Below are 13,853 nucleotides of genomic sequence, written 5' to 3'. Positions count from 1 at the left end.
ACCTCACAGTTCATGGGTGTTGGAATGAGCACTTGAAAGGGGCTTGCCTCAGCAGTGGGCAATCACGGGCCTATGCTGAGCACAGCTCTGGCCCCACCCAGCAAACGTTAAAAGCTAAACTCAAAACGATCCAGTGGTTTCAAGTAATTTAACTGCATGCAGAACAAAATTCAAAAATATTTTAGGAATAAAAAACATATCCAGAACCCAACAAGATAAAATTAACAGGAAACTATTACCCATAATGGGAAGAAAAACAAATCATTTGAAACCAACCTAGAACTTGCATAGGTGTTAGAATCATTAGACAGAAACAGTAAAGCAGTTATTATCACTATAATCCACATGGTCAAAAGTTAAGATGTGAAAGATATAAAAAAGATGAAAATCAAAAATCTCACCAAAGCAGGAAGAGAAAGGAATGTTCTTAGCCCACTGAAGGGCATCTATGAAAAACCTACGGGTAACATAACACCTAGTGGTGAAAGACCAAATGCTTTTCCCATGAGATCAGGAACAAGAAAAGGATGTCTATTTTCACTATATCCATGCAATGTTTTACTGAGGCTCTAGTAAATACAGTAAGGCAAGAAAGCAGCCACCCAAGCTGGAAAGGAAGAAGTAAAACTTTAAACTTTACTCTTAGATGTTATGATTTTGTATATAAGAGACCAAGAGATTTAGAAAGACTCTACTAAGTGAGTTTTTGCCAGGCTGCAGGATACAAGATCGCTGTACAAAAATCTACTGCTTTTATATATACTGGAAATTAAATATAAATACTTTTTATGATTTTCTATGCACAGAAAACTGCAAAACACTGGTGAGAGAGAAAGTGAAGACCTAAATAAATGGTAAAATATACCATGTTCATAGACAGGAAGACTAACACAGCTGTTGATTTCTCCCAATTCTAATAAAAATCTAAGCAGGCTATTTTTTTAGACATTGACAAGCTGTTTCCAAAATTCAGGTAGAAATCTAGAGGACCCAGAATCACCAACACAACTTTGAAAAATAAGAGCAACATTAGAGAACTAATACTACCTGGTTATAGCACTTATCACAAACCACTAGTGATCCAGACACTGTGATATTAATGTGAGGGTGAGTAGATCAATGGGACAGAGAACCACGAAATATGCATACATATATATACATCTGATTTTGACAAAGGTACAATAAATTTGGTGGAGAAAGAATTTTTTTTATTAACAAATGGTGCTGGAAAAATTAGATATCCATAGCAAGAAAATGAGCTTGCATCCATTCCTTGTGTCACATATAAAATTTGATTCAATATGGATCATAGACCTAAATGTAAAATTCAGAAACTTATAGAAATAAACAGAGAAGATCTTTGTGACCTCTGCTAAGTCCATGATTTCTCAAGAACAACACAAAAAATACAATCTATAAAAAAACAAATGGATAAGCCAAACTTTATTAAAATTAAAAAGAGAAGCCACACAATGGGAAAAAATATTGCAAAGCCATGTATCTGAAAAAGATCTACCCACAAAATTTTAAAAATCTCAAAACTCAACAATAATGAAATAAGCAACTCCATAAGAAAAAATGGCCAACAATTTTGAACAAACACACCAGAAAAGAGATGCAGATGGCAGGTAAGGATGTAAAAAGATGTTCGGCATTCCTAATCATTAGGAGTATGCAAAGTAAAATCACAATCAGATACCACTGCACACTTATTAAAATGGCTGAAATGAAAAAGCCTGACCATACCATGCTGGCAAAGACCTGGAGGAATTGGAACTTTCTTAAAATCTAATTACACTCAGTAAAAGAAACTAGACCAAAAGTTCATACATTTATATAAAATTCCACAGAATGCATACTCACTTACAGTATAGCAAATCTGTGGTTACCTAGGGACTAGAAGTTGGGGTAGGAGGAGTGAGGGGGGATTATAACCTTTTGGAGGTGGGGACTATATTCATTACCTTGATCGTGATGACAGCTTCACAGGTGTATATATAGGTCACAATTTATCAAGTTTCATACTTCAGAACAAAATATTGCAAAAGGAAATACTGGTCTCTATATCATATCTCTCCTACTGTGTTAGATTAGATTACTATTCAAAAATATTCTCTATATCCATGAAAGAATAAACTTCCCCAATTCCTGATCTGAGCTTTGTTATATGACTTTCTTTGGCCAGTGAATACTGGCAGGTGTAACACTAGGAGGAGCTTAAAATGTGGTTATGTATTTGGATTCCCCCTCTCTTGACTTTGTGAGAATGGCTTCATGAGAAGGGCTTCCCCTGGGTCACTGTTGGTCCTTCATCTCAGGCACCAGAATGAACAGATGAGGAGCAGACCCATCCCCAACCCTCAAGAGGCCCATTGGAACCACCCAGCCAAGAATGTCCTAGATCAGCTGATGCCTGTTTGTCAATATCATGAAGGTGACTTGTACACGTGCGAGAAGTAAATCCTTGTTATACCAGGCCACTAAGATTCTGTGGTTGTTTATTAGAACAGCTACAGCTGACTGACACATCCACTAAAGATAACCTTGTCAAAATTGAACTTTGGGGCCAGCAATACACACCTTTAAATCTGGGCTTCCCAAGATGATCAGTTTCTCTTGTTGGACTTGAGCTAAAGTCACTTAGATCACCTGAGAATGGAATATAATAAACAGTTTTGGCAAAAGGTAAAGCTTCATGATACAATAAAAAGTAGTAAAGACTTTAAGTATTTAATATGTCTCCTAGACAATTGCTCAACCTTTGATTTTCATTTTTATTACTATTCATATTACCTGCAATTTGTGTCCTGCTATAGGTGTTCTGCAGTGTAACAAGTAATGATTTAAAGATTACAACTAAGTAGGTAATAGTTATTAATAAAATAAGGTATGTGCAATTAGTAACGACGTGTGATTTAGTAAGAAGCATTGGAAATCTAGATCTTTTCAGGAAGACTTTCCTAAAAAGCGTAGGCACATTCCTCTCTGCCTGTGAAAGGAAGGAACATGTTCTATATGAAACATTAAAAATAAGCATCATTTAAAAATTAAAACAACTCATATTAATCATAAAATTGAGTAAAACAGATGACCCAGAGCTGAGACTCTTTTCCCCCTAATTTGAAATCTTTTAGTACTTTGTAGCTAAGCGTCCAGTGGCAAGTGACTGACACACTAACCAAGATCTTCTCCTGAGGCCGGAGCTGTTGGTTGCTTTTTATCTATCTCTGTCCTGTCTGAGGGGGCCCCGGTAGGCCTGAGGGCTGTCTTCGAGGGCGGGGATGTTCTGAAGCCTGATGAAATGATTCCTGAAATGCAGAGACAAAGCAGTCAAGCTTTACAGGAGCACTGCCAAGTTCCCCATTCATTTGTTCAATAAATATTTATTAAGCACTTACCATGTAGCTTGGCACTATATGCCAGGCTTGGGGAGAAAAGACCTGGTATCCTTGATAGAGACAGCTGTGCGAGGCAGTTATACTGAATCATTATAGATATTATGAAAGAACTGGCTAAGGTTGCAGAGAGGGCAATGGGAGGGAATAGTAATGTCTATGGGGAAGGATGAAGGGTTTTGTGTGGGGGGAAGGGGCAAATAAATACCTTCAAAGAGGATGTGGCAGTAAAGAGAAGTGATCAGTAGCTGGGTATGAGAGCTGAATCCTAATTAGAGGTTGCAAGAAGAACCAAGTCAGGGAAGAATGTAACCATGTGGTGTTTTTAACTTGAAGGGTGAGAGCCAATAGTGCTGCTGGGCACCATACGAGCTGAGAGTGGAGGGGCAGGGAAGGGCAGCTCGGGGAGAACTGTGCACACCATGGATTTGAATATTATTTTAGGCAGCAAGGAGACATTGAAAGGTTTTCAACAGGGAAGCAACAGGATCAGTTGACAAGAGAACGGATGGTTAGGATGGTTAGGCTGGCGGCAGAGGGAGAAGAGAGGAGGCTTGTGCCGGCGAGGGCAGGTGGCCCAACGGCAGCCTCAGAGTGCTCACAGGCACGCTTGAGAGAGGACATGTGCTCAGGGCGCCCCTGGAACATTTTGTTGACTCCTGAATTCAGGATGCACTTTCTGTAGTCAGGCCAGAATTGTACAGCTGCCCTTCTTGTGTCTGGCTCCTCCATGTAGCCACTTCCTTTGAGTGAGATGTGGCTAGCAAGAAGGGGGTGGGGTGGGGAACCACAGTTAACCTCAGAAGTGGAATGTGATTGTGGTTCTTCCTCAGGAGGGGCAGGCTGTACGAGAGCCACGCTTACTGACGAGGGAGAACAAGGGTCTCATGAGGCAGGGGTCGAGGCCATGGCCTCCCAAGTTTTCTATGGGGGGCACTCCCAGTTTGACCCAGGTCACAATCAGTGAGGAGAACCAGATGTCCTCACTAGAGTCCTGTCCCTGGGCCTTGACTTGGGCAGGCACTGGAAACACACACAAGAAACTGAGTCCTCCTTCAGCTGACGGGAAAAGTGACCTGGAGCTCTCTGTGCACGTGACACATCAGAAAAGCTTCTCCATCACTATACCCTCTTACCCTGTGAAAAGAGTGACATCCATTCCCTTTCATGTAAACCATTAACACTTCCATCACTCATGGCTGCCTATTTAACACTTTCTTCCTGATTCCACCTACAGAAGAATATTTGGGAAGTTGAAATGGGGGAAAGAGGGAGAGGTGATGGGGGACATGCTGCGGTTTGTTGGAAAGTGCAGTGAAGGGCCCTTAAGAGAAACGCGGTAAAGCTTTGCTCTGAACCAGGTCACTTTTCACTGACTCTTAATTTCTTTCATTTATTCAGCCAGTGATAACTTATAACATATTCTCTAGGTGCCAAGCACTGGATTTGGCTCTGGGAATTTAGAAAAAAGGCACCAGGGACTCTGTCCCCACAAAACTCCTAGTCTAGTAGGGGAAGAAAAGTACACACACAGATAGAGAAAAACTTGCTCTTTGTTCTAACAGAGGTATGTATCAAGGACAAGTTGAACAGAGAAGAAATGCAAGACTACTTTGGGGAGTTAGAGAAGGCTTCTTCAAGAAAAGAGTAAAATATGATTATCTCAGGTGACCAGGAGGGGGTTGTTCTACAGGAAGGAGACAATACACGCCAAGGCACAGAGTGAGAGGCAGCTTGACTTCTAAAGTATGTTCCCGTCTTGTTGTATGGCACAGCACTACTAATATTTTAGTCCCTGGTCTTTCCCCTACTCCCACAATGCTGAGGCCAGCAGAAAGGCTGGTGGACAGGAGAACTCCGACGAGATGTAGAAGCTTTCACGTCGGAAAATACACTGATGACAGGGCATCACGCTGTCTATTATTACACCTGGTGGGATGGCAGTGTATTGGGTTGGCCAAAATGTTCATTTAGTTTTTTCCTTAAGATGGTTCTCATAGTGCTTAGTTGCCTTTAACTTCATTTGAAACAATTTTGTTAAATTGTATTGTGACAGCTGTCATTATCAGCCTGCATTTAAAACAATTTATCAAAATTGGTGAATGTTTGTGCAGCCATTTTAATATTGAAGATGGAAGAAGATACACAACATTTTCAGTGTATTGTGCTTTGTTATTTCAAGGAAGGTAAAACACAACTGAAACACAAAAAAGGATTTGTGCAGTTTATGGAGAAGGTGCTGTGACTGATCAAATGTGTCAAAAGTGGTTTGCGAAGTTTCTTGGTACCATGGACATTTTGGGCAAGTAATTCTTTGCTCTGGGGCTGTCTTATGCATTGGAAGATGTTTAGCAGCACCCCTGGCCTCTACCCACTAGAAGCCAATAGTGGGAGATAGCCAAAATACTCAAAATACTCAAATCAATAAAGTTGTCAGTGGAAATGAATAATGTGTCTTTTATTTTACAGAAAAAACTAAGTAGACTTTTTGGCCAACCCAATACAATGTCTTGCCCCAAATAATCCACTTCTAGGAGCGACTGAGTTGGCTTCTGTCTTCATTCTAAGCAGACACACTGGCTCGGATGCTCAAGGATGGGTTTCTTTCAACCCACCCACCCACCCACCCAGAATCAGGATATGAGACCCCGAAGCTATTTACAATGTCCAGTCTTCAGGGCCAAGACAGGCATGTATCATATACACCACGGGCTTGTCCACTGCCTGAGTCAGTATACCAAGAACAACTTGTGGTTGGATAGGACAGCAGAAGTCACGGAGGGAGAAGGAAATGTGTGTGACTGACATACCTGCACTTCCTGGCTTCCCAGTGACGTTGTTTGGTGGTAAAGGTTTTCTTCGTGGGGGTGTAGGCCTAAGTGGCCAGGGTGGGCGGCGGGTCCCTGGAATAGTGGCTGGAAGATTATAATACAGATAAAGCTGTCATAAGGATTCACACTGTGAAAATGACAGGTTTAAAAAATATAATGTTTGATAAGTAGTAATTGAATGAAAGAGAATAGATTCTACAGAAAAGTGCTTATTTCTGATATTCCTTTAAAGTAATGATTGTAAAGTACCAAGGGATAATGAAGCACATTAGTATAAGAAAAAAACCCTCTAGTTACGGATAAAAATGTATAGGTATATTTGTACAGGTGTAGAGAGTGCAACATCTTTAGTTTCCCATATAGCACAGGTGGCAAACACAAGGCCTATGGGCTGAATCTGGCCCTCCACCTTGTTTTATTTGGCCCAGCACCTTGTTTCTACCCATCGGCAGCGCTGAGCTCCTTGCCCCTAGTTAAGGAGTAGTTACATTTATACAGTCCTAACATTACATTCGTCCCTTTGAAGGCAACCACAAGGCTGATGTGGCCCCTGGTGAAAAAGAGTCTGACACCCCTGCCATATAGTCTTAACAGCAGCATTTCTGAGCTTCATTGCCTCCAATAGCATTTGATTTTGAGAATACAATTCTTACACCATTTAGTTTGAAATTGTTAGTGCATAATTTCTCCTTTAGTAGGTGATCTGCCCCATTCCCAAATCTATTGTGTAATTATAATTAAACGAACACTTTCAGAATTTACAGCAAAGGAGCTCTGATGGCGGAAGCTATAAGCTGGTGCTCACAGAGAGCAGGGTCATTGTGAATGGCTGTGCACTGTACAATGGCACCTGGCCAGCGGTGTGTAAGTGGGAGCCAAAGTTTAACACTCACTCTGCTACCACTCATGAGCCCTGGTGCAAAGTTGCCAGCCCAGAGGAAGGGTACATTTTTGTAAATAGCTTACCTAAAGGAAGGAGGGAAGAGGTAGCATTTAAAAATTGCACAAAGTGTCTACTTTGCTCAAAGGCTGGCTAGAGATGCCTGAAGCAGCTTACCTTAACCCAAATTTTCTTTTAAATCTGTGTTACAGCTTAAAAATTCATCTTCAACTTCTGGTCAAGATGGAGGCATGGGTAGACATTCTTTGCCTCCTCACACAACTTTTAAGAAGGATCACAACTAACTTCAAAACTAAAAACAACTAGACTTGCCAGAAAATCAAACTGTATGGAAATCCAACAACCAAGGATTTAAAGAAGAAATATTCATCCAGATGGGTAGGACGGGCAGAGACAAGGAGCCAGGGTGGAGAGGAAGTGGTGTGGCAGTGGCAAGGCAGCAGCAGCAGGGGCCAGTGGAACAGGCAGTCCCACATTCATGTGCGGTGGATAAAAACCGGGGGCGGGGGGCGGGGGAACCTGGGGAGCAAGTGATCCCAGCCCCAGGCCAGACTGCACAGCCAGAGTTCCAGCACGAGGAAAATAAAGCTTTATAACTTCTGGCTGCAAAACCAGTGGGGGTTGGGGTGGTAGAAGAAACTGCCTGTCTGTCAGGAGAGTCAATTTAAAGGACCTGCATGGTCCTAGAATGTATGGAAACCCACCTCCTCTGGGATTCAGCACCAGGGCAGCAGCTATAAGGGTGCAGTTGCATATGGGAAGTGAGGGAAGTGACTGATAATGGGGCAAGAGGTGAGCAAGCAGCATTGTTTCCTCTCCAATCCCTCTACCACATACAGTGCCACAAAATGGGAAAGCAGGTTGTTTCACCCAGGCAAATACCTAAGTCTCTGCCCCTTACAATGTAACAGGTGCACCAAGAAGGGAGTCAAAGCAGCTCTACCTAATACACAGAAACAAACACAAGGAGGCTGCCAAATTAAAGAGACAAAGAAATATGACCCAACTGAAAGAAACAGATCAAAACTCCAGAAAAAGAATTAAATAAAATGGAGATGACCAACCTATGAGATGCAGAGTTCAAAACACTGGTGATAAGGATGCTCAGAGATCTCATTAAGTATGGGAAACACATAAGGGAATAACACACTAAATGGAATAAAGAAAAATCCACAGGGAACCAACAGTGAAGGTAAGGAAGCTGGGGTTCCAATCAATGATTTGGAACATAAAGAAGAAATAAACAGTCAACCAATATAGAATGAAGAAATAAAAATTTAAAAAAAAACTGAGAAGGGAATAAGAAGATTCTGGGACATCTCCAAACATGCCAACATCCAAATCATAGGAATGCCAGAAGGAGAAGAGGAAAAGTCAGAAATTAACAGCTTATTTGAAAGAATAATGAAAGAAAACTTCCCTACTTGGTAAGGGAAATAGACATACAAGTTCAGGAAGCACAGAGTCCCAAACAATTTGGACCCATAGAGAGCCACACTGAGACACATCATAATTAAAATGCCAAAGACTAAAGACAAAGAGGGAATCTTAAAAGCATCAAGAGAAAAGGAGAGAGTTACCTACAAAGGAGCTCCCATAAGAAACTTTGCAGGCAAGAAGGGACTGGCAAGAAGTATTCAAAGTGATGAAAAGTAAGGACCTACAACCAAGATTACCTTATCCAGAAAGCTTAGAATTCCAGAGCACATAAAATGCTTTCCAGACAAGGTAAAGCTAAAGGAGTTCATCATCACCAAGCCCTTATTATATGAAATATTAAAGGGACTTACTTAAGAAAAAGATCAAAATTATGAACAGACACATGACAACAAAGCCACAACTATCAACACCTGAACCTAAAAACAACAAAGACAAAAACAAACTAAGCAAGCAACTAGAAAAGAAACAGAATCATAGAAATGGAGATCACATGGAGGGTTATCAGCAGGGAGGGGGCAGGAGGAAGATGGGGAAAAAGATACAGAGATTAAGAAGCATAAATGGTAGGTACAAAATAAACAGGGGCATGTTAAGAACAGTATAAGAAATGGAAAAGCCAAAGACTTATATGCATGACCCATGGACATGAACTAAAGGGGGGATTGCTGGAGGGAAGGGGGGTAACCAGGCAAAGGGAGGCAAAGGGGAAAATAATAGGACAACTGTAATAGCCTAATCAATAAAATATACTTAAAAATTCATTTCTTTCTAGGCATAATGATGTTGACTTAAAAATCATCATGTATAACTGGCAATATCAGAAAATGCCCTGTGGCTTTAAGTACTTCTTAGGAGAGGAGGAAGAGTATGTGTGAGGGGGTCCATGGTGCTCACAGAACAAAGATCTGTAGTCCAGACATCAATACACCACAGTAGGTTTCACAGTATCTTTTCAAAAAGCACGGAGTTCTTATTCAATGCAAAGGTATTCCAAGTAACCAGTTACTACATAATTTGGGCCTAAAATATACAGCATATTTGTCAACTAGAAACATAAGTCATTTCAGGCAAAAGAATATTGTAATAAATCACACAAGAGTAAAACTTGAACACGATGAAGGTTAGAACGCACAGTGACTCATTGGCATTTGTGTATTGTGGCTCACTGGAACATTAAACAAAGGAATTATTCAATTGGTACCCCATTAGAGGTTCTTATTAATGTTTAATTGTGCACAGGGCACTTTTCCTTCCCCCTAATATAAGATTTGGGAATGCTTTCCTAGCAATCCCCATGTCCTGATAGCATGGCTCTGATGCTTTGGGGTCATGCAGATGCTGCTGTTGCTGCAACCAATGGTATTGCCGTTATTGCCCATGTTCCAGCCCAGAGCTGAGTAAAGGAGTCAGCATCCTTTCCCTTACCTGGTTTCTTTGTGAAGTGGGTAAAGTTCATGGACATATTTCTATCAGCACTCAATGGCATTTCCTTGACCCCTATGGGCAGAGATAAGTAAAGGGCATAAATATATAGCAAAAATATACTAAATGTTCTTATTCATGGAAACTTGGTGGCGTCATCAGTGATAATGTGCATTCTTTATAGAGCAGGGACACTGGTGATTTTGTGTCCAGACAAATTAATTAGCTTCTCCCAACTGTAAATAGAAAAATATCAAAGGGCTACCTTCATTGGTTGTGATATTTTCCCTGAAGAGTTAACATTTGATTGTGGATTGTGGTTTTTGTCTTAACTTTCCATGTTGCCTGCACTGCCCTCCTGGGCAGTACTGCCTCAGCAGGAGGTTCACCCACAGTGATGGGCCATTCTTTTCCAATATTCATGGGTGCATTTTGTGGTTTTGAAAATTTCCCTCCAATCCCTTTACTCCCATTAAAAAAACCCCTAAAATTCCAATGTGTTTGGGTTTATACTTAATGAATTGACTTTTAAAATATTGTGGAGAGGACTTGGCTCTCACACTGGTTAGGCCACAAACTGGATCTGTACCTTTGAGACTTGTAGATTAATCCTGGGCAGGCCTAGAACTCCAAATAGCAATTTGAAAGAAACTAATCTGAAAATTACTTTGTGTGATATTTTGTCTCCTAAATTTTTCCAACATAATCTGGTGGTTATTACTCAACCATTCATCTAAATACCCATGGCCTGGAGTTTGGGCGGCTACCCTAATGGTTGAGAACACCAATTTAGGTTTCATCCTATTATTATTCCTATTCTTATTCTTAATCTTTTACATATAAAATAGTCTTCCCTGATGTGGCTGACTGTCTTCATTAAGAAAGAATAGAGAAGTTCTGGCCAAGATGGAGGCGTAGGTAGAAACTCTTTGTGTCCTCGCACAACCAAAAAGGAGAATAACAACCAATCTAAAAACCATAAACAACCAGAAGTGCCAGAAAATCAAACTGCATGGAACTCTGACAACCAAAGAATTAAGGAAAAAATCAACCAGAACAACCAGATCAGTAGGTGGTGAACAGAGAGGAACTCGTGAGGCTGCAGACCATGGGGGTGGGGCTGGCTTAAGGGGAAACTGAGACTCAGAGCTGACTGTGGACTACAGTGGTTGCCTCTGTGGGAGAAACTCCCTGTCTCACATGAGAGTTCATTGAAAAGTAGGCTAGAGATGAGCAGGGGAGCTGCATTGTTCCCTCTGTGGCCCCTCTCCCACAGGCAGCACCAAGCGCAGCAAAGAGGGTTGCCCTGACCGGGTGAATACCTAAAGCCCTGCCCCCTTACAACTTAACAGGTGCCCCGAACAAAGAAATAGGGTCCAAATGAAAGAACGGAGCAAAACCTCAGAAAGAGAGCTAAAGCAAGAGGAGATAGCTAACCTATTTGGTGGAGAATTTAAAGCCCTGGTAATCAAAATGCTCACAGAACTGATTGAATTTGGTTGAAAAATGAAAGAACAAATGAAAGATACCCAAAATGATGAACAGGGAACTAACAGTGACAGGAAGGAAACCAGGACTCAAATCAATGATTTGGAACAAAAGGAAGAAATAAACATCCAACAGAAACAGAATAAAGAAACAGGAATTCAAAAAAGTGAAGAGAGGCTTTTAAACCTCTGGGACAGCCTGAAATGTTCCAATATCTGAATTATAGAGGTGCCAGAAGAAGAACAGCAAGAAATTGAAAACTTATTTGAACAAATAATGAAGGAAAACGTCCCCAGTCTGGCAAAGGAAATACACTTTCAGGAAGTCCAGGAAGCCCAGAAAAGCCCAAAGAAGTTGGACCCAAAGAGGAACACACCAAGGCACATCATCATTAAGTTACCCAAGATTAAAGACAAAGAGAGAATCTTAAAAGCAGCAAGAGAAAAGGAAAGAATTACTTACAAAGGAATGCCCATAAAGCTATCAGCTGATTTCTCAAAAGAAAACTTACAGGCAAGAACGGGCTGGAAAGAAACATTTGAAGTCATGAAGGCAAGGACCTACATCCAAGAATATTCTATCCAGCAAAGCTGTCATTTAGAGTGGAAGGGCAGATAAAGTGCTTCCTAGATAAGGTCAAGTTAAAGGAGTTCATCATCACCAAGACATTCTTACATGAAATGTTAAAGGGACTTATCTAAGAAAAGGAAGATCAAAAATATGAACAGTAAAATGACAACAAACTCACAACTATCGACAAATGAACCTAAAAATAATAAAAGAAAGAAAAACAACAAAAACAAAAACTAAGCAAACAACTAGAACAGGAACAGAATCAGAGAAATGGACATCACATGGAGGGTTTTCAGTGGGGAGGGGGAAGGAAGGAATCGTGGGGAAAAGGTACAGGGAAGAAGAAGCATAATTCGTAGGCATTAAATAGACGGAGAGAGGTCAAAAATGGCATAGGAAACAGAGGACTCAAAGAACTTCTATGCACAACCCATGGATATGAACTAAGGGAGGGGGAATGCTGGAGGGTTGGGGGGTACAGGGTGGAGGGGGAATAAAGGAGGAAAAATTGGGAAAACTGTAATAACATAATCAATAAAATATACTTTAAAGAAGAAGAAAGAACAGAAACAGGTATTTTTAAATCTAAAATGCAAATATCACATTAGATATAATGGTTCATCCTAAAAGAAGAAACCATACTTTCAGGATTTTATAATAATTCACCCATTAAAAAATAAGAACATTTAGCCCTGGCTGGCGTAGCTCAGTGGATTGAGCGTGGGCTGCGAACCAAAGTGTCGCAGGTTTGATTCCCAGTCAGGGCACATGCCTGGGTTGCAGGCCACGGCCCCCAGCAACCGCACATTGATGTTTCTCTCTCTCTCTCTTTCTCCCTCCCTTCCCTCTCTAAAAATAAATAAATAAAAAATCTTTTAAAAAAAAAAGAACATTTAATTGATATACTAGTTAGTATATCAACGACAAATACAACCAAAAACACATCTCATTAAATTAAATATGCCACAAGAGCTTTGCTTGCCAAAAACTGGATGACATTCCCATTCATTTATGAAATTATATTAACTATAAGTATTATAGTATAAATTAACCTTATAATTAGTATTAATGTTATAATTATTAACATTATAATTACAATGATACCATTAATTTAAAAACCTAATGTTACTACCTATACTCTCTGATGTCTTAATAAAAGAAATATATAAAATCATGGTGAATGTTTATATGGAGCCATGAATTAATTGGTGCCTTTTTGTGGTAGGAAAAGAAATGTTTCTGGGGTCAATGACTATTTTGTGGCTAACCCCACAGGCATGGTGACAAGAAACAGATCATTAGTTTCCTTCCTCTGCCCTGCTGTCAGTGGTAAGGGGGCCAGGGAAATGACTCATGTGGGTGGTTACTCTGGGCACAGCACAGGGAAACGGAAAATACTTCCATCTGTGTCACTGGGATAACCTGGCTTGGTGAGATTTGATTTGCCACTATTGTTCAAAGGTAAAAAAAAATGTATTCTATACTGTGGAAGGCTAGTAGGCTGTGTGCGTCTGCAGTATACTTCTTCACAGCCTTTCCTCAAATTTTTCTACCCTTAAAAAAATTGAAGTATTTTGATTCGATACTGTTCAGGCACTGTTCATGTTCTTTATCTGATTTGATCCTTCTAAACCTTCTGTGTGGGCGACACCACCCAGGTACCACTGATGAAGAAATCCAAGGCAAGAGCAGATGAAGCACTGGCCCACGGCCTCACAGCTAGAGGTGGTGGGATTCAGACCCACATGTGTCTGGCTCTTAAGCCTATCTCTTAAGCCCTAAGTGGGCTAGTACAGAGTACTA

The 13,853-nt window shown here is 40.6% G+C and overlaps 1 protein-coding gene across 8 annotated transcripts in view; it reads right to left on the bottom strand.

Moving 5' to 3' along the window:
* The window catches only part of LOC123826727 (ABI family member 3 binding protein), a 243,861-nt gene that overhangs the window by 34,638 nt on the left and 195,370 nt on the right, over nt 1-13,853 (bottom strand). For all 8 annotated transcript variants that reach the window (XM_045850740.1, XM_045850741.1, XM_045850747.1 and 5 more), the window contains 4 exons: nt 9,993-10,064; nt 6,206-6,310; nt 3,180-3,308; nt 2,581-2,649 (listed from right to left, as the gene is read on the bottom strand). In XM_045850740.1, the coding sequence (XP_045706696.1) occupies nt 2,581-2,649; nt 3,180-3,308; nt 6,206-6,310; nt 9,993-10,064 (375 nt within the window). The remainder of the gene's footprint in view (nt 1-2,580; nt 2,650-3,179; nt 3,309-6,205; nt 6,311-9,992; nt 10,065-13,853) is intronic.

The sequence above is a fragment of the Phyllostomus hastatus genome, unplaced genomic scaffold (assembly GCF_019186645.2).
Source record: "Phyllostomus hastatus isolate PE091 unplaced genomic scaffold, TTU_PhHast_1.1 phas_contig_86, whole genome shotgun sequence".
Taxonomy (NCBI): Eukaryota; Metazoa; Chordata; class Mammalia; order Chiroptera; family Phyllostomidae; genus Phyllostomus; species Phyllostomus hastatus.
Note: the sequence above shows the minus strand (reverse complement) of the source record. Positions and strands in the feature narration are given on the sequence as shown.